Genomic DNA, 25009 nt, shown 5'->3' on the forward strand with positions numbered 1-25009 from the left:
AAACTCCCTGTTTAATTTTAAAAAGACGCTGCTGCTCAGGCAGGCCTCCAGTGACTTTCAAATCATTATTAAGGATGAGGAGGTTTAATCAGGGCTCAGTTGCTCTATGCAAACAAACCTCTGCACACACTCTCATAGTCTAGATATAATTGATCTGTACAGAGAGGTTGAATCATGATTAATCCGTTGTATTTTTCGAGTTGACAAGTGAATATGCAATAGTGCCAGAGGAGTACCAGAGACGCAAAATATATTCCTGTAGTCCACATGCAGGGACACTGAAGAAAAGAGCATTATCCAAGTGGAACTTCTGCCTCCCCTACTGGTGAGACATCAGAATGACACCTCACAATGTCTGACACTGAGATAATTCAATTTTAAGCATTAAACTTTATATTTATATAAATATATATTTATTATTTATTGTTTTTTTAAATTTGACTTGTAATCTGCCTTGATGTCCTCCACACTCCTGTTGATGATAAAGGCACGCTTATGCAAGCTTATGCCCAGGCCAATTTGGAGCAGCTCCACGTTTGCCCACAAAGTTCTAAAACAATTTAAAAATTATTAACTTCCAATAGACCAAGATGCAAACAGTGAAAACAAGTGGAGAAAGATTGAGTTCGATTTTTGCTCCTGTAGACTTGGTTTGGCAAATAATGTAAGAGGATCAATCTATAACCTCTTGATTTAATAACCATTAAGCCAAATGCCATGCAGCTTTTAGCCACACTCAACCTTCGTTTTTCAAATGAAGTCCCAGAAAACTTGTTTTTCTCAATGTCTTGAAAACGTTTGAAAATTTGAATTACAAATTTTCTGTGTATCAATCTGGAAGGAACAAATCTAAAAGTCACAAGCTGACCACAGTTGAAATGAAAAAAGAGAGGCAAAACATCAGGGCTATTAAAAACGGTATATTGTTTGGCATAAAACAGCTTGAGCTAGTAACTTTGATATTTGATACACAATGTTCTTAGATTTTTTTTAATCTTTAAATATTTACAGAGGCAATGGAATATTTGATTGAAAAGTTCAGTATAGCCTGTCCTAAAAGCATGCAACATGTGTTGTGTTGTACAAATGTGTTTGTAAAGAATCTCACACCGTCTTGCTGACTGCAAGGTTCTGATTTGGACATCATAGATTGATTTATTCTGCATTTACAGTGCAAGCACCAAAGATCCTTTGATTTTCATTAAGAGTTCTTCTTGTTCCTTTAGACTCCTAATTGGAGCATAGGGCAGCAACCACACCCCTCCAACATGATTTGGTTTTGAGAAGTTTTCTTCAGCTGGGCCCATGATTGTCCGGTTTTCTTGGATTCACTCTCAACTGATCTTCTCCAAGTCTGTCTTGGCCTCCCCACTTTCCTCTTCCCCTGTGGATTCCAGTCCAGTGCCTGACTTGTGATGTTGTCTGTTGCTTTTCTTAAAGTGTGTCCAATCCACCCCCACTTTCTCTACATCCTGGCTGATAGGCTTCTGGTCTGTTCTCTCCCACAGATTGTTGTTGGTTATCCTGTCAGGCCATCTGGTGTTCAGGATGTGTATTAGGCACCTGTTGGTGAAGGTCTGGAGTTTGTTGGTGATGGTGTTGATCACTCTCCATGTCTCGGATCCATATAGCATATGGTCATACCTTGACGTTGGTATTGAATATCCTGATCTTATTATGGAGGGACAAAGCCAAAGAGTTGAACATCCTGTATTAGATAAATGACTTACATTGTAAGTTATTTCCATTACGATTTTTGTTTCTAACATAAAAATGTTATTTATTCATTCTGTCCGCAGAGAGGTGTCATGACGTTACACCGGTATTCAAATCCACATAGGGAAACTTAGAAATGACAAGATATGTACTACACCGCTCAATACTAAGCAACAGCTGCAATATACAGCAGAAATGCATACATAAGTAGGTAATCCTCCAAAGAAAATCATATAAAGGCAATAATTACAAACAATAATGTTTTATGGGGAAGTCTTGTTCAACCCCACTCAATACTCTTTAATGTGCTATGACCTCAGAGGCCTGATGTTAGCAGAAGAAGGCTCACAATGCATGAAGCTGTGAGAATCAGAATCGGGTTTTAGAATCAGAATCGGGTTTTATTGCCAAGTACATTTACACATACAAGGAATTTGACTTGGTGTATTGGTGCTAAACAATTAACAAGGAAATAACGCAGAACTAGCAACAACTTAAATAATACAGTATAAGAAGCTATTACAATATATAATATAGAATTTTAAAATGTAAAATATAAAAAATAAAAAACACAAAATGTACAAAACATGCAATGTAGGAGCTGTGTAGTGGACTATGAGAGAAAAATCTAACAGTGTATGGAACCTACTCACAGAGTGCATTTAAAGAAAATAAATTTAAAGTCCAGTTACCATTCAACTTACTGTCATCTAACTGTGTTGATTATTTTAGCCTTCCTGCTTGGTTCAGAGTGAAGACTCAATCTAATGATCATGATCCTCATTTGCATGTATTACTGAAGCCTACATCATTTCTGGAAGTGATGTAGGCTTCAGTGATGCAAACTGGTATTTTCTGAATAGACACAAAGACAGAAATATCTGCTTTTGTCATCATGTGGGAATACTGGTTGTTATATCTTTGTCGTTATGTTAAATAATGATTGAGGGATAGCTACTTCAGTGCAGGATCTAAGTCATTTTGATGTAGGCCTAAGCTCTACAAACGAGACTGAGAGCTATGAAACTAAATATCAGTAGGCCTACAACAAAAGATAATCACAGCCCAGTTATTCATAGTGCTTTTAAAGATAAATACTTTTTTAATAAAATATATATAAAAAAATAGGCTATAAATGTAAACTGTAATTTGTAAAATCAAATGAATAATATTTGTTTATATATCAACACAGCTAGTTCTGAGGCTTGACTGGAACCGTACCGTTGCCAAGCAACAGATAAACATCTCATGGGTATATTTGGGATATCATAGTTTCATTAAGAGTCAACCATTTAAAAAAAATCTATTTATACAGGCCTAAGATATACATTTATAATTTATAATGCATTATTGTTGTTTTTTTTATCAATTAAATAATTTGGAAATTCACCTCAACACAACCAAAATGTCTATTTATCGGTTTGAAAGTGCGATGGGCATGAGGGTGGATATGGTATGTGAGCCGGGCATGAAGTGGCCCTCTTCTTCCCACCTGCAGGTGATGCCCCTCGTTTGTCAAAACGACCATAACAAACGAACCCATCAGCTGGAAGAGTTAGGTCATTTAACCCCCAGTGAGTTATGGGAAACGTAGTTATACACAAGCTGAAACAGCCGCCTGCTCCTTGAACTAGCATTTCCATCAAAACTACGTAACCCACAATGCCCCGCTGCGAGCGTAAACATAGACCTGTCAAACAACACAAACGCCATCTTGACAGCACCCTCAAAATGGCAGAAAGATGTGAGCTCGAAACCAAGCCCAAACTAAGATTACCTCTCTCTACTTTTTAAAAACAGACTCGACAGTTTTTCCATTAAACGAGCGGATATGGGGTTGGAGTCCAGCGCTGCAGCACAGAGCCTTTAAAATGGATATAACGACGGCGGTTTTCAACGCGGCCAGAGATGGTAAGCTGAAACTTATCCAGAAGTTGCTGAGCAACAAAACTCCTGAGGAGCTGGAGGCGTTAGCCGAGGAGAAAATCCTGGGAGGAACCCCTCTGTTGATAGCTTCGCGATACGGACATTTAGAGGTTGTAGATTACCTACTTGAACATTGCAAAGCTAATGTGGAACTCGGCGGGGCGGTTAACTTTGACGGCGAGACCATCGAGGGGGCCCCGCCGCTGTGGGCAGCGTCGGCAGCCGGTCACCTCCCCGTGGTGAAGACGCTTCTGAAACACGGTGCCTCAGTCAACAATGCAACACTAACTAACTCAACACCGCTACGGGCTGCCTGCTTTGACGGTCACCTGGAGATAGTTCGCTACCTGGTGGAGCACAGAGCCGACATGGAGGTAGCCAACCGCCACGGTCACACCTGCCTGATGATCTCCTGCTACAAGGGCCACAAGGAGATCGCCAAGTTCCTCCTGGACCGCGGGGCTGATGTCAACCGCAAGAGTGTAAAAGGGAACACCGCCCTGCATGACTGCGCTGAGTCAGGCAGTCTGGACATCATGAAGATGCTGCTTAAGTGCAATGCTCGCATGGAGAGGGATGGATACGGGATGACCCCCCTCCTTGCTGCAAGTGTCACAGGTCATACTAACATTGTGGAGTACCTCGCCCATCAGCCCCGAACCTCCAGAGAGGAACGCATTGATTCTCTTGAACTCCTTGGGGCGACTTTTGTGGACAAAAAGCGGGATCTTTTGGGTGCCATGAGGTATTGGAGAAGGGCCATGGAGCTGAGGCAGCCAGGGGACAAAGTTGGGTCCCTGTCCAAGCCTCCACCTGGTCCCCCTATTCCTGCCTATGGCTGTGCACAGGAGGTGAACACTGCAGAGGAGCTGGAGGCTCTTATCACTGACCCTGATGAAATGAGGATGCAGGCCTTGTTGGTGCGAGAGCGCATCCTTGGCCCTTCCCACCCAGACACCTCTTATTACATCCGCTACAGGGGAGCTGTATACGCAGACTCGGGCAACTTTGAACGCTGCATCAGCCTGTGGAAGTACGCTTTAGACATGCAGCAGAGCAACCTGGACCCCCTAAGCCCCATGACAGCCTCAAGTTTCCTCTCCTTTGCAGAGCTCTTCTCCTTTGTCCTCCAAGACCGGGCCAAAGGCACCCTGTCGACACGCATCACCTTCCACGACCTAATGACTGTGCTGGGGAAAAGTGTTCGGGAGGTGGAGAGAGCTGTGGCCCAAAAGGACAACCCTCCTGAAGCTCCTCAGTTCACCAAAGCCCTCTCCATCATCCTACACCTCATCTTCCTGCTGGAGAAGCTGGAATGCAGCCCCGAGCAGGAGCACCAGAAGAAGCACACTGTGTACCGCCTCCTGAAGCTGAACCCCAGGGGTCGAAACGGCTTCACGCCTCTCCACATGGCTGTAGACAAGGAGACCACATCTGTTGGACGCTACCCTGTAGGCCGCTTCCCCTCCCAGGCGGTGGCAGCTCTACTCCTGGAGTGCGGCGCAGACGTCGATTCGCGTGACTGTGATAACAATACACCACTGCACATCGCTGCCAACAATGGCTGTCCGGAGATCATGGCTCTGCTCATGAAGACTGGGGCACACTTTGATGCTACTAATGCTCAAAGGAAGACAGCCTACGAGCTGCTGGACGAGCAGAGCAGCGGGCACCCTGCTCTCTACCCGCTGAACTACGTTACTCTTCAGTGCCTGGCGGCGCGTGCAATTGAAAAGCACAGACTGCCCTACAGGGGACTCATCTCTGAGGAGATGGAGGCTTTCATTGAGCTGCACTGACATCCACTACACTCCCCTGATGAGGCGTCCCTGCACTACTCTTCTGTCGCCCCTCATATCTAGATCTGACCTGCTGCAATCGCCAATCTTTCATCTCTGTCTCCTTTTGATCTCAGCTTCTCTCTTGGACTTTTCAACCTTATGTCAGACCAAACTTTAGCAATAAAACTCCAGTGTCTGGGCTTAAATCTCTGCCTGAGATCTGGTCAGTTCTTGCTTGCTTCCTGGTTTCTTCTGCTATTTTATACTGGGTGAAACTTTAACCTGACAGAGGCTTTAATGCATTTCCTCCCCTACTTAAAAGGAGACATGTTGTATGATGGTGCTTGTGTGTGTTTGATGTTGGCTGGGTTGTATCAAAGATGGGTTTTAGTATTACCAATAGAAAGCATCTGATCAAACTAGTCAGGTAACATGCATGATAAGAAGAGTGAGAGTGGTAGCTCACTTGTGTTGTTTTGCAAGTTCAAAAAGAGGACTTGTGAACAAACCCGCTGAAGGTAATTTTTGCTCGTTCACCTTCAACATCACTCTGTTTCTTTTGATATGGGAAAGTGTTGAAATGACTGTGCCAAATGGCAGCCATGAGACTGTTACAGACTGTTAACTGGTGGCAAAATGAAATGCAATGAACTAATCTGTCTTAATTATAGGCAGAAGTAAATACCCAAAGGTGAGACATCATTTAATCTAGCATCAGCATCCTGAGCAGTTTAATATTTCAGTTTGGAACATGATTTGTCATCACTGCAGAGACATTTATGTCATTAAAGATGAGTGATATGTCTTTAAGTCATTGAAAAGGAGCTGAGCGTTTGGCAATGTGAAGTTTGCACATAGACCTTTTTAACCTATGCAGTTTGTTAGAATCGGATCTGAGGCAACATTCTCAAAACGTAATAACATCAGAAAGTTTGGGGTTGAGGTCATGCTTCCGATTATAAATGCTTATCTCTACAGGAAAAAGACTCAAATATGGGGCTGCTTCAGTGACAAAGAATAATATCTTCTAACTAAGAATGTTTTTTCTTAAAGTGTTTGCCTACATCTGAAATCAACAGTTTTACAACGGAGCCTAAAGTGTGCCTAAATCCCTCTTTTCCTTGGTAAAGTCAACACCCACAAAGATATTTAATTCACTGTCAGAGAAGCAGCTTCAGTCGTAATATGTCCAAGATCACGTGTCCTTTTTTTAAAGTGAAATCTCCCTTTAACCTCAGATGCAGTTCACAGAAATGGAACAGATGGCTCTGCTGCAGCCATTCCTGCATCTATGTCTTATTTTTAATGGTCTCTCTTTTTGTTTATCTTGTGTCATCATGAATGTTTTATCTGTCTGTCTGTGCTTAGCACCGCCGAGTTGAATGCATACCGAGGGACTCTAAATCCTAAATAGACACAATTACATTCAGGCCACGAACTGTCGCTGCCTTTCTCTTTCTCAACTGATTCGTTTAACTGATGATAACTTGAGAACAAAACGTGTGTTGGGGATGCTTGAATAAAATTCAGTGTCACAACATTATTTATGTTGTTGATCTCAATTCTGTTGTGTTTCCTACAAGTGGAAGAATCTTGTGTTTGATCGGAAACCGTGCATTTATGTATCAGATGATTTAAAATGGATCTTTCTTCCTGAGCTACACATTTGTAGTAGTTCTTTAGCTTGAGTGGGTTTTTTTTCCAAAGATAGCTGCTTTTCATTAAGAGCATCATTATACATATGGACGTCGCTGTAAACAGTTGAAATTGCAGGACATAAAAAATTCAATCCAGGTCCACAAAGTAACATTATTTAGAAGGGGAAGACACTTATCTTTAGCGTGCATACAAATTGTTGCATTAGCAGAATATTAAAAAGTAATCAGTGACTATTTAATTCAGCTCTTTAAACAGGGCCGTTTTACTGCAATGCTCCCATAAACCCGAGGACACTGGAATAAAGTATAACAGAAACTTGATCTTTCTGAGTCGCGCACCCTTAAAGTATAAATAGAGTGCAATTAACGTCACTGCTGCAGGGCAGCGGTAGTGACAGAGCACTTACCCTGCTAATTTTAGGGATCTTTTGCCATAGCTTCAACTCTGAAAATGGGAATACTGTAATGCTATACAGTCAGGCAGGTCACACACAGGGTGACTGGCAGAGACGGCACATGGACAACAGAGAGCACATTATTCTGAAACTAAAAGGGCTTGTTTATTTTTATGCATGAGGATTAGTGGGAATGTTTTACCCAAATATATGTTTTTATCTTTTGTTCCAGTTTATGAATACTGTAGGCTATATGAGACAGATGTCAAGTTGGCGTAGTTAGCAGAGAAACACAAGCTAGTTAAAGAGGAGTTCAAGTCCCTATAACAACAAAATTAACCGTGACCTGACATCTGACCTTTCATGAGATTACTGTCATTGGCAGCATGCCGTATGATGTCAACAGGTCAAAAGCAGATAGGAAATGTCTCCTGACCTGCTTTTGATACAGAAAAAAATACACACTCCTGACGTATGAATGAGTGAATCTTTATTTTCATGTCTTGCCGCTCAACACTGCCCATCCCTTATGGGATTATTCATTTAAAGAAAACAGTTCCTCGTGCCATCACGCTGAAACAAATACAAGAATTATACAAAGATAAAGTTGAAAATTCAACACCAAAAACACCGGTATAACACAATACAAACCTGATTCAAAAAGAGAGCACAAGAGAGGAGAAAGCGAGAGAGAAACTGTATTGTTTCTGATGTGTGCACCTGTTCATTATGTTCAAATGATGCTGTGTATGTCATTTATGGCAATGCTTATTCCTAGTGTAGCCATGAGAAATGCTAGAAAACCTGATCCTAGATTCATAAGTCCTTTGTGCTACTGCCTCTCATATGAAGTAAATGCACTATATCACATAACAGCGACTGCCCACTAGATGTCAGTAGCAACGCAGAAAATAAATCTTTGGGGAAGCCTTTGTCCCTGTAAGAAGATGCGAGAGACTCTCAAACTGTAGCATCCAATTAGCTTCAGAAGTGGTGGCAGTGGCTTCATTTCCCCATCTCTTGTCTCCAACCCGGTCGGCCAATCTCTGTGTCAGAAAAAGAGAAGGAGTTGTTGAGAAGGGCTTTTCCCAGACAATTAAGCAGGACTGAGTATGCATTTGTAACGTATCATGATGAACAAAAAAAATCCAGGCAGCATTGCCGACGCTGAGTCTGAGGTCAGCAAAGAGGTTGGAGTAAAGACTCCTTCACACACTCCTGAGGCATCGTGCTAACCTACAACAATGCTAACACCTCACTTTTTGCCCTTGTGGCGGTTGGTTTTGTCATGTTGGGTGACCTAAATATGAACAGAACTTATAAAACAAAAGCCCTTGCTCAACAATGCAGCATCTCATACACGTGTAGCTTTGTTTCATTTCCCCAGATTTATTTGTTCAGTTCTATTGCTCTTTAAAAGGATTATTTCGCAAGTGGGCAACACAAACATCAGAATTGGATCATTCAGTGAGACAGTCAATGTAATGGGTCACATCTGCACACATGGAGGTCTGTTTCCCCTGGATTTTGTATGTTGCTCCGATAAGGTAAAGGTCAGATACTAAAATGAATTTCATACACAGTTGCACTCAGCTGTCTTTGGTTGGAGGATTTCCCTTCAGCCTTTTATTCGTGCATTGCTTTCCTGCCAGCAGCAATTCATTTATCAAGGGATTGGCTCAGATAAACCGACCTAAAAGTAACCTTTCCATGTATTGGTCTCATTCATATTACCATTATAAAAACAACAGAACTTGGGAAAAAAAAAAAAGCCAAAAACAAGTCTGGTCCACATTATTTTGTGGGAAAGAAAAATCTGAGATAAAAGTGCATTTGGGGAAATCCCATTGATATGAATTATTGATTCATATGGAGTCACAAGGCTTTCCTTATTGACATTAAGGGGAAAACTAAATATTTGGAACAGTACAACAGCGCCCCAAAAAATACACCTTTCTCCTTTAGTGTTATTAAATTACGGTCATAATGTTCTGAGTTGTGTCCACAATATTTTCAGTGTCCTGCTGTAATTCAGAGAGGGAGTTCTCTTCTCCTGTAGCTTTTCTGGGGCTCTGACTTCCTGCCAATCAGCTATAATTAGACTCTATTATATGGGAGTCTACGGGGTTTCAAGGTGCTTATCTTCATTTGAGCCCCTGGGGAGCACAGTAGGGGGGAAAAAACTGCCACCAATACACAAGAAAACCTACCTCAGCATGCAGCCTCCTCTTTGCACCAGTCAGCGATCCAGAGGGGAGCTGCATGGAGGAGGTGAGGCAGTGGGGGAAGCGGGGTGGATGTGGGATGTTGGTAATGGGGGTAAATAGGGGTGATGGGGATACGGTTGCTATTGGAGATCTTGCCTGCATCACGTCATGTGTAGGGGGGAGGGGGAGGAGAGCTCCGGTGAGTGTTTGAGAGAGAGAGAGAGAGAGAGAGGAAGAGAGGGAGGGGGAGGAGAGGAGAGGAGAGGGTGGGAAGGAGGAGGGCATTAAGGAAGGAGAAGAAGGCAGGGAGTATCAATGACATCAACCAGCAGTATCTGAGGCCGTCCGACCTGCTAGCAATGCTCTCCCGACAAACGGGCTGAGGAGCAGCCGTGACCAAGGCAGCACGGAGGGGGGGAAACGCCGGCGATGTGTGCATGCAACCCCCGCACAGGCAGACCTTTCTCTGGATTACATTTATCCCCGCTGTTTCCCGAGGAGAGGACGCTTCCAGCTGCAAATCCACCCACATGAATCTAGCAGACTGTAAAGAAGACGGAGCACTTCCTACCAAGGTAAACGAGCACCCTTTATCATCATACACTTCGTGTTTGCAGCTGCGCGTGCACTCCGCCCAGACGCCTTATTTCCACTTGTCCACAGCCTTTTCAGGAAACTCGTGAAAATGTCACCAAATGTCAGCCTCTCTCTTCCTGAAAGGCGTCTCGGTCTTTTGTCTCAGCATCACTTCAGACTTTGTTTCAAACGTTCAGGTGAAAAGCAGACCAGGCAGGTTGGCAACAGCGCTGTGAGTGCGCGTGCCCCCTCAGAACCCCCCTTCTTATTGTTGGCTGGGCAGCACGAGGGACCGGAGCAGACTGTCAGAGCAGAGGAGCCTTTGTTCCTCATCCACTCTTATTTAAAGTGGCTGTTCGGATGGACATTTAACACACTATCAAGGTGTAATGAGTCTCAGGCTTAAGACAGGCTTTTTTTTTTTTTTGTCTCAGCATAGTGAGAAACACAGAAAATAACAATGTATTACCCTATTTTAAAATTAAAATAGCACCTGCACCCTTAAATGTATCAATGGTATTTTAATAGAAAAAGGGGATTAGAGGAAGTATTTATTGGTGATATTCAAGTGATGCAGCAAAGTAAAAGCCCCATTGTCCTAATGTAATTCAAACACTTTTGAAGGGGCTATCACAGTCATATAAATCCATATTTGCTCTTATTTTGATCTAATGAATGTCTTGAAAAAGGTACCATTTGGCAAGGCGGATGGAATCATTTAGGACTAAGACTGTTTTTTAGACAATAGACTGACTGCTGCATCTGCTCCGCTCAAGCTTTACTTATCTGCACATATAGGCAGTGTTTTGTTGTCCATAGACCTCTCATATGTCTATAATTATACGCAGCAGGATTTGCTCTTAACGCAGCCACTCACGCGTATACAGGCTCGGTGTAATTTAATGATACATCAATTCATCCTGACACATTTTCCAAGGGCTATTGCCTGCTCGGGATTTAAATCACTCCAAATGCCTGTTTAAGTTTTCTGTATTTCCTCTACATGGCCTTCGCAAAACTGGAAAAATCAAACTGTCATTCTGAATTTGAGGGAGGTCTTCCTCCTCACACACAGATGGGGAATTTTCCCTGGGGCGCCCCGCGTTTGCTGGTTATTGTTCCACACCATTTCCACATCCCTAATTATTTTTAATCAGTCATTTTTACACATGGATTCCTCTCTTTAGTAGATTTTCGGGCCTGAAGTTTCAGCTCCATTCTCAGCCGAGCTGACTTCTCCAACCACATACCTTTTATATGAGGAGATCTTAATGTTTTTTCATAGTTTGATAAGGAAAGGTAATTTTTTTTGGAGCAGAATAAGTCAACTGTAAAAATGTCTCTGTCTGCCTCAAATCAAATATTCTCCTCCATTAGTCAGAAGATGCTCTGCCCCACAGGTATTCATCTCGGCCCTGTTAGGAGCAGACGCTTATGAAATCAGTGATGGCATGAGCTCCTTTAAATAGAATCTCACAGGGTTCAACCATAGGCCTCAATGGTTTCCTGCTCCTCCCTAGCAGATAACATTGAAAGATACATCTAGACTTGAATATGCCGGATGACGTGCGTTCCCAGTGGAGAAGCTTTGGTTTCACGTCAAAGGCCTCATTGAAGTCTTATTCCCAGAACCTACCGCAGCTTTACCCCGTAACTGCTGCGATCCCTTCTTTAACATGTTGTGCCCATTCGTGGATTTTGTCAGAGTCTCTATGCACACTTTCCGTTTGCTTTGACGCAGCAGTGAGGTGGTAGGAAGGAGAACATCTAATAAGGCGTGTAACTTTGATGCTGAGAGCGTAGCCACCTGTATTACATGCAGACAGAAACTTTGTTGTTGTCTCGGCATTGATATTAATTGACCTTTTCATAGCCTTCCAAACAGTGAGCTTTTGTCTGCTGTGCTTCGCTTCTTGTTTAGTCAGACGCTGCTGAAAGAAAAGCGTACAGCATGCAGAATGAAGCCATTAGGGCTGGGCAAAACAGGGTGAATTGTTAGAACAGCATTAAGAATAATAGAGATGATCGCGGATGTGCAGTGAAATGACAAATGTTTATTTACTATTCATTTAACCTCTGTGAAATCGCTGGATGTCTTCAGATACATTATCCCAAGCAGAGCACTAAATCAGCATTATTTTCATAGGCTGTCAGCGGAATCATGTTAGAATAAATGATCACAAAATTACATCAGTTTAGAATTATCTGCTACCAAAGAAGCAGTTATGGCAAACTTCATTTTGAAATGTAAATAGGAGATATTTCAGCCCTTTTATAATCAAATACTTCTATGATACTGAGATAATGATTGCAGATTGTGTGCATCACTTAATATACAAACGTTTACTCATGAACACCAAATTGTAATAATTGTCTTGACATTGTTTTATTAGTACTGGTTTGGAATAAATCATGTTAAAGCTCCTGTGTGGACTTTTTAACTGGTAATGAAACATACTTGAATTCATGTTGATGCCTCCGTAATACATACCCAAACTAACTAGACCAGCAGCTGGAAGATGAATCATTTTTATTTAGTTTTCTTAATGCTGTTGTTGTATGTTAAAGGCCAGCAGGGTGAGATTTGTTAAATCAGAAAACACTATTTGGGCATGTAGCGGACAAGATCTGCAGAGAGATAAGAGGTACTTCCTGTCTTATAATCTGGATTTTATTTTTCTGTTAAAGATGAATGATCCTTGAATTCAACACTGACAACAGAACACAGTATTCTTGTTCTAAAAAGGTAGAATAAATAACAATGAAAATGACTGCAGCGTGCAAAATAATTGAAGAATCATACGGCATTGTCATCCACACCAAGCTGCAGAAGAACTATAGATGGGACATTTATTCTGACATAAACTCAAGCTCTCTGTAACCTTTCTGTGCGGAGACACCCAGTCTGATGTTAAGGGTCTTGATAGTGAGCCGAACAGATCCATAATTATCCATTCAGGCGGTCCTTTGCATTTACGTCTGTGTGTGTCAATCATGCATCTGTGTTTCCGTGTGTGCATATGAGTGAAGGCTAAGAGATGGGTTGTGACTTGACTGATGCCCTTCACCAGATGAATCAGAGATTCTGATGTGTCAGCACAGATGAATAATGCACACTCCTCCACTACCTCTCTTCTTCTTCTTCCTCCCTTCTCCACCTCTTGTCTTCAGTCGTTCACTTCTCTGCCACATCTGAAGACATCTTCACCTTCCTCTCCTCTCCTCTCCTCTCCTCACCCCACCTCCTCTCCCTTCAGCTAAAAGAGGGCACCGTTTCTGAATTACTGCTGCCTCACTGTCAACCCACGTCTCTCCTTCAACAACCGACTTATTCTTCTCCCCCGGATGAGGTTGAACTGTCGTCTTTTTCTGCCCAAAGTTTTTCTTTACAGAACTTTCTGCACACTCTGTGACAAATAACATGTTACCTCTTTTATTCTGCTGGCATTTGCACTGAAAAAGGCTAAACGTGTTGATGTACACAGCTCATCATCTAATCATGGAAGGTGGGAGTGCAGCCATTGACTCGGTTTGACAGTTACATCCCTGACTGACAGCAGTCATTAGGAGGGTAGGGCTGACTGACAAGATGGCTGACAAAGCAGGAGACAAACTGCTTCATCAGAACTTGGAAAGAGTGGGCTCCACACGCTTTGAAGTTTACAGTTAGCCGTAGATAAATGTTCAAACGGCATAATATTCTGTGCACCTTGCTTCAAGTGCTTGATGAGTCCTCAGGGGTATTTTCAACTTGGTGCATGCATAGAAGAGAGGACGGATTCATTCAGGCTGGATGGCTGCAATACAAGAAAAAAAGATACACACTATAGTGTGCCTTTAATATGTAAGATGGACCCATGTGATAATTAGATTTTTATTATAATGGCATTCATAAATAGTATTCCAAGGCTAACATGAAATGATTATTCAGGGAAAAGGGACCCGATAACAAAGTAGTCACACAGATTACAAATAACACTGAATAAGAAAACCATCTTGACAACCTCTACAAACAAAAGTAGCGAAGTACATGCATTAATAATAATATTACAAGCAACAATATAAGCGGCAATAATTTAATTCTGTAGTCATCAGTGCACAACGACATTTCAGAGTATTGAAGATAGATTTAATTTATCAAAGGCGTCTTGGAATCATCATAATAATGACAACACAAATGAAAAGAGATTTACTGTTGACTTCTCCTAATTCACATAGTTAACACAAGCTGTTAACCTCCTCCATGTTTTTGAATCGGACCATCTCCAGGGCCAGAGAGAAGGGAGGATTCCTGATCTCAACTGTGTAACTAAAGACATCTGAATCATTGTTAGGTTTGCCAATAAAGAAGGATCGGTGACATCATTGTGCTTAATTTGGATATATGAATACTTATACAACAGCAGAAAAGTAACCCTGGGTATGCCATGTTATACCTTTTCTTATCAAGTCTTTTCTCAGACCATTATCTCACGACAAATACTCAAACAATAAGTTAGCTTAGCTCTCGTATGAGGATGTCTCAGTCTACTCTTTTTGGATTAGCATTGTGGCTTTAGGGATAGCAGTGTCAGTCGGTTCAATGTTTAAGAACAGACTGATAAAAAAACATATTAACCATCGGATGTCCTGCCATGACATTTAGTACAGATACAAATAGACCACATTTTACTCTTCTTCCATCGCTACGGGATTCATGTCGTTGATTTTGAGTCACAAACACTATGGATGGGTTGTTGTGATATCTTATAACGTGAGACGTTAGTGTTTCCTTCAGAGTTCTAAAGGTCTGAATAACTTTTGACTTTTCATCATGTGCCGTTTGTTAAACTCTTTGTTATACCTGCAAAAAGCATTTTCATTTCACCTTAGCTATACAGCTGTAGCCTTATCGCCTTTTTTTGGCACGCTAAGAGTATGCTAACGTAAGACACTGCAACATTTTAAACAGTAAACCTGCTAGTCATCTGCTTGTTAGCATTGTCATTGTGAGCTTGTTTTTGCCAATGTACAGTCTCACAGAGGTCCTAGCGTAGCTTTAGTCTCTTAGTCGTGTCTCAAACTGAGTACTTCTAGATGTCAAAACAGTCAATATTTTCAAATTTTTGTCCTGACCAGCTGCTAGCATAGCTTCTAACTCTAAGTCTTGTTAAAATGTATTAACTGGAGTATTGCTTTATAACAATACAGTCACTGTTCAAAAATGTCCTAACAAATACTGTCCTGCTCAAACCAAGTGTGCTCTGTAGTGTTCTGCTCTCCAAAACTTATAAGAGTAAAGGTTTTGGCGGGCCTCCATAAGCCAGTTAATCAAAGAAGACCTTTATTGCATCAGCAAAAGAGGCTCTGCTCTTCAAAAAGACCTAACAGAACGGGAAAGGGACAAAGTCCAGGAAACCCGTGGCACTGTTCCATCACCATAACTCACACACAGCAAACTTTAAATATTTAAGATGAAACTATTCCAGGGGTTAGAAGGAACATTTTGCAGTCTGTTTTATTTGTGTGTGCGTGCAGGTGGAGGTAGTGAGTACTGGTTGACATGGCACTTGGAAACAGCTGCACATTTGTTTGTGGCATTTCATGATTACTCTGTCTCCACAGCGCTAAAGGATGTCAGGTTGGATGAAGTATTTGTTTGACGGAGGTGAGAGTAATGGCCAGTCATTGGTGGAAAGCATCCGTGCGCAAGTCTGTTACCCTTGACAAGCATTTTGTTTCTTCACTTACCGAGACACATTCTCTGTCTGATTCCAACAATGAGACGGTGGACAAACGCAGCTTTTCTACCCCATTACTCTGGTTTTCAATTCTATTCACAACTTTATCGCCCCTCAAGGAGAAATTCATTTGCCGTCACAAATCTCATCTCCATCAGGAAGTCATGCAATGGCTGGTTAGTGACAGAACCGCTAAGGCTGCTCGCCTGTGTTGTATACGTAAATAGGATTTGTTCAGAAACGGGCAAAGAAATCAGGTCTATTCAGAGTGAATTCTTTAGTTTAATGGTTTTGCGATTTGTGCGTAATCAGCTTTAATGGCAACATTCTTTCCCTACATTTCCTTTCCACTTAAGGTTGTGAATTGTATGTTAATTTTATATGGATGATCTTGGTGTTGTTGCAGAACGGTGTTGCGATTGTGAGATAATGAGCTCTCTGTGGACGACTTATCATGTGACCAAGACAGACAGGTGAGACCATGGCAGCACGCATACACAGGAGGGAGGTGGATCATAGGCAAACACAACAGAGAGTCTGAGAAAAATTAATGGGCACTTCCCAAAGGGACTGGAGATATTTTACATAAGCAAAGAATGAACATGCAGCGCAGATAAGTGCTGTAGTGGCAGGTGTGCTTTTTTAAATGTGCGTTGTATGCTTGCAAAGGAAAATGATATTAATTATTTAAATCAATACATGGATGAATCCATTTGAAGGCTGTGCACAGATCTTCCATCAAAGACATCCCTGTTGGAAAATGTATATGAATGATCAATCAATAGGAGGTTATACAAATCGGAGCACTGTGTTTCTCGAGGCTGCTGTTATCAGTTTCAAGACAAGCTTATCAACAAGGCCCCGAACCTGACTTTGTCTCCTGACTGATGTGTAGATTCTGCTAAAAAGGCAAGGAAACAGGGTGGGAAAAATGGCTGGCATGTCTCATTAACGAAGCACAGTTGAAATATGATGATGGCCAGGACGATGACAGTGACGTCCTGGGAGATGAAGGTGTTCTCTGTTGTCAGGGAGCCTCAGTCCTGCTGCAGGAGAAGCTCACTAATTGGCTGCGGTGTGTCTTGGCGGCTGGCACACTGTCTGTGTGTGTGTGTGTGTGTGTGTGTGTGTGTGTGTGTGTGTGTGTGTGTGTGTGTGTGTGTGTGTGTGTGTGTGTGTGTGTGTGTGTGTGTGTGTGTGTGTGTGTGTGTGTGTGTGTGTGTGTGTGTGTGTGTGTGTGTGTGTGGTGGGGGGGGGGGGCTTTTGATCAATGTTTTTATTGAGAAAATCTGGTAAAGCTTTAGGGTTGATAGAAAGATTTATTTCCTCACCTTTCTTATCCCTGTATCTCTACAAGCAGCACTTTTTCATTATTCAGTTAATGACTGAACTAAATTATGCATGGAAATACTAATTAAATCTACTAGAGTAAACTAAATCATTAATTACCCCCCTAAAATAACAAAACTTATCCAATGATATATTTTTTATAAATACTTTTATTAAGAGTGTTTTGGATTTATGCAAAGGAGCAAACTGTGGGGCTTACATTTTTATTAGGGATTGGACCTGTAATTGGATAATTTATACTTCTCCTCATACGTCACAGCTGCCTAACAATTAGGGATGTACATGCAAGTGCATAAGTATGTGAACATCAGTATGTATATACAGTTCTCTCTCCTGCTAGGATAAGAGTCTGTGCCAGCCTCAGATATGCTAATTGGACAGTGAGTTGACAAGGACTCAACCATCAGCCTGTGTAATGAGCCGCTGCACAGAAGACGTGCTGCCTCTGAAGAGCGAGCAACAGTGAGAGGGGAGGTCGCCGAGAGTGAAATTACGAAATGTGTTTGGGTGTTTACAGGGCCTGTGTTGTCGTTTCAGTTGAGTGAACGTTGTGTAGGTGCCTGCGAGTGGACATGCACCTGCTGTTGTCAGGGGAAAACTTTCACCTGTATCTGCACATTTCTTTTGCATGAAAGAGGAAAAAACAGCCATGTTTCAGCTGGATGACATTGCATTTTTGGCATTACCCTTAGGGGTTTGAAAGAGGTTTATGAGCCTAAGGGGTTGAAAAATTGACTCAGCTCACAGAGGAGCAAGTAATCCCTCAACTTATTTGAAAGCATGAAAATTGTCGAAATTGAAGCTGTGAGGTTTGCAGCCATCAGTGTGACGCATGGCTTCCTTTCTAAAGCAGATTTGGGACATGTGAAGCATGGGGGGTTTTTGGGCACAATCTCTCTGGCTTTTTCGTGCCTTGACTTTCTCACCTGCGTTAGAGAATGTAAAGATGAACATCCAGCCCATGCAGGTCATTTATGAGGCTGTATTTGCAGAACAAGATGTTAAAGAAATTAAAGTATTGCTAGTTTAATAATGAAACTATGGGGATGAAAATCGGTATGTTTCTTTTAAGTGAGCATAAACAGTTTATGGGTGAGAGAAACACCTTAAATAATTACCAGGTGGTACTACATACAGTCTGATTAAAGGAGCATTAGTTGTTGAAATAAAGGTAAGAGACTAATGCACTATAATTAGTTTTGATGTAAATGAATATTATAGAACATTATATTTTTTTTAAAAACACGGAAATATTAGAAATAAACATTATATTGTTATAAGAGCTCCTTTATATGATCTCAGAGTAAATGTAAAGAAGCAGAATTTTCATTCCAGCAGCGCTAACTGTAATTTCTTCTTAACCCACTGCTCGCCTCTCTTCTGATCCCCTGCAATAATCTGCCCTATATGTACTTTTATACCATTTGGTAATACATTTCCTGCTTAGCGGGAGCCTCTCCATCTGTTGCAGGGCTCATTCTATGCCGATGCCTCCATTACTGGATGCCTCTTTCTAGCTGTGTTGGTTTTGTCTGACCTTGGAACCCTGTAAAGATGCGTGGGAGTACATTTGCCGCACTATTGTAGGTAGCTGCAGCAGCATTGATGTGTCCAAGACGTGCAGAGATCGAGGTTAAAGGGAAACTTAGTTTGGTTATTTTTGCACATAAAGGCTTGGGAGGGAAAAGATTTCAGTCATGCATTCTCTTTGTTCCTTAATCATGAAGAAGCTGTGTTGTGAAATGAGAAAAGAGTGAAGCACATCCAGTACTTTTAAAATGGAGAGCAGTTATCTAAGAGCTGAAATGGTCAGATATAACGGTCATGCTGGTGTGTTATTCTTTTGATGTTGCGCAAAGTCAAAGGCTGATAACTTCTCCAACTCTTGCTTGAATCCGACCGAAGCGTCGGACTTGGCTCCTAAATGTGATTAAATTGAAGGAAGTCAGGATGTTAATAAAATTATACACTCTAAGATAAGCTGAAGTTTGTCAATCTTTAAATACTCTGTGCACAAGTCGTCCATGGTAAGCTGCAGGTGATCAGTTAATTAAATTATAGCCTGAAGCAAACGCGGGCTCCCTGCCAGAGAGAGCCAAAGAGAGGATGTGGGTGGATACGACGTTTCACTTCTGTTTTCTTATGATCCCCAGAAAGCTATTTTTATGATTCAGATCCCATTATTTCATGATAAGAAAATCATGCTGGTTTTTTGAAGAACACATAATGAAGTTTGAAAGGAAAATTCACTCTAGAGCCATATAGATATACATAGATGAGACTTGAAAAATATCATACACTGAAAAAAAAAAACTTAACAGATGAACGCCTACCTGTGATGAAATCATAGAAGGAGATGGAGAACACGCAGATATAGATATTTATAACAGATTTAGCCTCAATCGCAACAAATTAACCATAAAAGTACAGACAATAGCAGAGACTGAAATACAAAAGGATAGAAATATTGAATTTTCACTCTTCAGTAACAAAATGATCTTTAAATATTTAAATCTTTTTTCCTGTGGCTTCCCTTATATGGGCTTCGCTTCCATCTTTACAGGTTTGGTGTGGATAGCTATTCAGTGAGTCATACTAGCTCTCAGCAGATTTCAAACTGAAGCAGCCGCCTTGCTTCTAGCTTTAGACCAATGGTACAAAAAAAGTTGCTTCTGGCTTGGAGGGTTATTGCTTTTAGTCAATACTTCCCATGATCATAAATATTTTTGGACGTGTGTGTGTAGTACTGCGGCATACATATACCTAATATTAGCATCCTGCAGCATTAAACATCACTGATAGAGATTTGAGTTTTGAGGCATCCAAGTCTCCAGATTCATTGATATTCAGGGCAGAGAGCCGCAGTGTTTGAGTGACAGGTGTGTTTTCTTGTTGGAGAGGATCCTCACATAGTTTATTTCCTCTGCTAAAAATGTAACCGGGGCGGTGCAGCTCATGCCTGCAGTAAGCCGTGCTTCATTCTGCGCTTCTGATCCTCAACGTCTGTGAGTGAGTGTGTGTGTGTGTGTGTGTGTGTGTGTGTGTTCATGCAAGTGTGTGTGTGTGTCTGCATACTGGTGTGTCTCTGGGCTGTGTGTTTAAGAGAGAGAAAAGGGAAGTGTGAGAGAGTGCCAATCTCCCCCATGATGCTTTGCCATCTGCCATGTTTATGTGTGTATTTTTTGTGTTTTTATTCAAGTATGTGTGTGTGTTTATGTGTGTGTGTGTGTGTGTACATGAGTGCATTTATGTGTGTATAACTTGAGTGCCATGTGCCCACAGGGGCTGAGGTCAGAGGAGACGTGAGGTAATATCAGTCCCAGCCCGTCCTTATACATGGTTTCTACTCAAAGCTGTTTTTTCTCTTGAAGCTGGTGCACAAAGCCATGCATAATTCAACACACGACTATTTTTATTCTGAAAAGTATAAGAGTGCGCTATAAGTTCAGAATCAGTGGTAAAAGTGTAAAAGAGGACACATGACGGAGGGAGTACCTGCTCATCTTATTATGTTGCTCTTCTTTTAGACAATTCTACTTTCTCTTTTTAATCATATTATACAGGGTGTATATTATATGTAATATGTCTTAACTTTCATCTTGATAACTACTTTAAATTGAATGATTATACATTATTTTTTAAATCTTCCTGATTCTCCCCACACAGGTGAAACCATTACTCTTCAAATGAACTTGTCAAGAACACAAATAGTTATATTTGCCTATGACAAGCATCCAAACACCCAAAGAAGCACACAACACACAGCCAACAGAATGTGCCTTATTTAGTAAAAAGAAAAAACTAGGTAATCTCTTTCCTCCTGTTCTCTCGTCCCCTTCATTATTTGAATGAACTGAATTTTGCATGACATTTTCTTTTTTCTCTTCTGACTTTTTTTGTGTGGCTTTTTTTCTCTATCCAAGGTTTGCTTCCACACATTTTGTGTTATCTTTCAAGCGTCCCGGTTTTGTTGTTGGTCCCTAATGCCACAAATGTCACAAGATTATTATATTTTTTTCAAGACACCAATAAAGAAAAAAAAAAAGTCCCTCAAAAGCTTTGTAATGCATTGCACAAATGTAGTTCTTGTTTCTCCTTTCTTGTTTCCTGAAAGTAAATCGAGAGATCTTTTCAGGTCATTTTTCTAAAGAACCAGAAAAAGGATCACACAGTGTTTTTCTCCAAATAAATGCTAAATAAATAAGAAAACACGTCTCCACTGAGGTGTAGTGACTATCTAACAGTTAGCACAGTGCCGCAGGAAACAGATCTAATCCTTGTATGAGTGCTCCTGGCTGGTTGTCATGGAGACAGGCCTTGGGAGACCATCTCAACCCACTGGTAGTGAAAGGCATCATGGGTAAGAGGGTGGGTGCGAGGTGAGAAAAACAAAACATGTCATCTTGCGAGATCCCCAGCGGTGCAGGGTGCAGGTTGGATGCCACCTAAACGACTTTATTTCATCAGCCTGATGGAGCACAATAACCGGTGTACATTTCACCACCTGAGCTGTGGTGTCATTATCTGCCTCCCCGCAATAAATACCGCATGTATCCCCATCAATCTATCTGTCTGGCTGACCATCTGTGTTGTCACGCCGAAAATGTAATAAGACCAACCCCTGCTGTCTTCGCTCTGGCTGCAGCACCGGATGCTCAGGGAGAGCAGGTTGTCATAGCTGTGAGGGGGCTGTAGAGACTGACTCATGAGAAATTCATCCTCACAATGCTCTGATTCTACATCTATGACAAGCAAAGTGCATGGAAGTCCTCCATCTAGAAGAAGAGTGTGTTTGGAAAGTGCGGAAAAAAAAAAAAAAACCATTAGCACATGCCCAGACTTGCCCAAGACCGGCCCTGGTGGACTGCTGCGTCTGTGTATCTGTTTTGGCTCACTCCCCCAACATTCGCAGCTGTAGGAAGCTCTAAACCCGCTTTTGTTTGAACTGTGTCAATGGACCAACAACAGCTGGAGCAGCCGGTGCGGGGCAGCTGGGGAAAGAAGAAGAGGATTTGGATACAAGCAGGGGTTAGAGTGTGCATAGAAAGAGGAAGGAGATAAATGATAGGATGCTAAGAGGAGATGGCACCGAGAGGAGGAGAGGAGAGTAAGGGGAGACAGATTCATGAGCAAGAAAGACTGACTCAAATCAGACTGAGAAACGACTTGTTCATTTCAGATGACCGCAATGTAAAGTGTATTGGTCAAAAACAAGAAGCATAGTTGGTAGCTTGTCCTGCAGATCCCCTCAGTCAAAGATGTTTTATATTTGCCTTTCTGATTCTGTATATTATGTCAATTACAAGGAATTCATTGTCATTTGTTTTTTTCCACTGACAAAAAAACAAGCCTTAGAAATCTCATAGCTTAAGAAATCACCTTTACCAATTTAACCATTAAGCTACAGCCCATAATTAAAACTCTACCTTGTCAGTCAACATGGTTATTTAGCTTCTCAAAACATATTTGCTGGCATTGCTCCATATTCTTGTAAACTAATGCAGGTGGTTTAAAAGTAGGCGTAAGAACACTGTGTGTCTTACGACAGTGCAATTGCACTCCAAGACCTTTGGTGGGCGTCAAAGCGCACCAAACCAAATTCCTACATATTGTTACTTTAACAAAACAACAACACATAAATAAATGGATGAAAAAAAACAAAACATACGAAATCAAGCTCAGCAAGACAATATGAAAGGCTCCCACAGACTTGCACACTGCAGAAACGTTAAATGTTACCAAATTGTGTCAAAGAGATGTCATTACACTACACAATAAAGGCCATTCATCTGACATATTACAGATGTTATAAGCAAAAAGGACTGCAGTGCTTGTAATAGTAAAATGTGTTGCAAAAGTAGAAGAGAAAAATAACCTTTTTAGCTGTTTCCAAAAAACAAAATTGTCTTGATTTCAGACAATTAAAACAAATTAAAATAGATACAGTTTAAATGTGCTTGCTGAAATGGCAGCATTACAAGCAATGCAATTCAGGCCTTATTTTTGCTTCCTATAACTTCGAATAAAAGTGTAGTGAGATATTTTTGACTAGAAATTAGACAAATATGCTGGGTAGGGTAATATTTTAGTTTTTGCATAGCATGCAAAATAAATCGTGCTGCATAGAAACCCCCCTCCATTACACTATTATAAACACTGTTACCTGGAAAATGCAGCTATGTTGTTGTTGTTGTTGTTGTTGTTTTATCTTCTTTGCTGTTGTTTAGTCAATTAAGTGTTTCTAGAGTATGAAATTAGTATTAAAAAGAGAAAAAAGATGGTAGAAGAGAAGGGGTTGGAAGAAGGATGAAAGGAAAAAGAAATGGAGACTGCAGTTATACTGCGACTAATACAGGAGAGAGATCAGGCTGAGATTAAGGATTAGATGTAGGGTGAGCGACTGTAGTCTATAGCGAACAGAGGGGCCCTTGTCAGCAGGTGAAAGACAACATGGAGAGCTGAATAAATAGAGATTGATAGATAGGGTTAGACTGGGGTCACAGCACGATATAAAGGCCCCTTCAAATCCACCCCACAGGACGGGGGAAGCAGACGCTGGAACATAGGAGGAGTAATGTTTCTGTGACCGTGCAGCTCCACGCAGAGCAGTATTCCTAGTTAGATTAACCGCAGTAAATTGAGTTTCTGTAAGAGGCGAATTTACTTAACATGCTGCCAATGGTGCTTGAATGAGCTCTGATCTGATTTCTCTTATCACATTGTTCAATTGAAAAGGGGGACGCTGAAAGCTTTTCTATTCCCAGCTATTAAGCGGCGTCAGATAAGGATGAGGGCAAAGCGCCGTTGGAAAAAAAAAAAAAATGCCCCTATCAGACAGTCGGCCATGTTTTTTTTTTTTTTTCTCCAGATGAGCTATTTTTAGTATAGGAACTGGCAGGCTGTAATGTGTTTGAGCAGGTCATTAGCTCAATAAGTGGTTGAAGGAGTCTTTGAATATGTAACTCACCAGAAACGCCTTTTTCATTTAGTAAAGGCGAAGAAGGGTCAGCCCTAATCTCTGTTTCTCCATTTCAGGCCGTGAATTTGGGCTGTCAGGGAGGAACTTCTTGTGGCTGTTTGTGCATATTTATGTGCCGATCACAATGTGGCCAGTCACCTGCAAATACATACTGTGTCTCTTCTAGAGCACGTATATGTTATCCTGCACTGGTATCTGCCGTGTAAGTTTTTGATATATGACAGGTTGACAAAGGCTCCTTTCTCATTTGGCCTCCCCACCTGCGTTCTGACACATTGGGTGGAGGGGTGGGGGTCGGGAGAGCTCGATAGGACTGTGGAGTTATTGACTCCCAGGCGGGGAGCTTCAGCACAGCTTGTCTAAATCTCTGTAAGCAGACAGAGCTGAATGATGTCCCGACTTCCAGATGTGTGCCACTGCGTGGAAAAAAAGAGCAAAATGCAGAGAGATCCCCCCCCAGGGCTGGGGATTAACAAGAAGGGGGACATCTATTAAAGCAGCAGTTTCTGCTTTACATTCGCTGTTATTGAATTTTGTTGCATTCCTACTGACCCCTCAATCCTCTTTGTTTAAGTGTTTTCCATTACCGTGGCACACTCTGGATGTATTATTGCATTAACACTTTTATGTGCCACCAGAACAGTAAAATACTGAACGCTAAGAAGGAATTAGGCCACAGCTAAAGTGAAATGAAATTATGG

General features: G+C 41.5%; 2 protein-coding genes across 8 annotated transcripts in view; both read left to right on the forward strand.

Annotated features, from left to right (window-relative positions):
- The first annotated feature begins 3409 nt into the window (after positions 1-3409).
- Positions 3410-6966, forward strand: fem1a (fem-1 homolog a). The gene has a single exon (XM_020634099.3). It carries the CDS (start codon positions 3588-3590, stop codon positions 5439-5441), a length of 1854 nt encoding a protein of 617 aa, XP_020489755.1. The 5' UTR covers positions 3410-3587; the 3' UTR covers positions 5442-6966.
- Positions 6967-9948: 2982 nt separating this feature from the next.
- Positions 9949-25009, forward strand: part of LOC109984060 (receptor-type tyrosine-protein phosphatase S-like) — a 72835-nt gene continuing 57774 nt past the window's right edge. For 6 of the 7 annotated variants that reach the window (XM_065953939.1, XM_065953941.1, XM_065953942.1 and 3 more), the window contains exon 1: positions 9963-10258. The gene's annotated coding sequence lies outside the window, so the exon portion shown is untranslated. Of the gene's footprint in view, positions 10259-25009 lie in introns of all 7 variants that reach the window. The other variant, XM_065953944.1, reaches the window with a different exon arrangement.

The sequence above is a fragment of the Labrus bergylta genome, chromosome 4 (assembly GCF_963930695.1).
Source record: "Labrus bergylta chromosome 4, fLabBer1.1, whole genome shotgun sequence".
Classification (NCBI taxonomy): domain Eukaryota; kingdom Metazoa; phylum Chordata; class Actinopteri; order Labriformes; family Labridae; genus Labrus; species Labrus bergylta.

Bases quoted from the DNA above. Each gene is read 5' to 3' on its own strand.
- fem1a (XM_020634099.3), top strand. From the start codon at position 3,588: ATGGATATAACGACGGCGGTTTTCAACGCGGCCAGAGATGGTAAGCTG.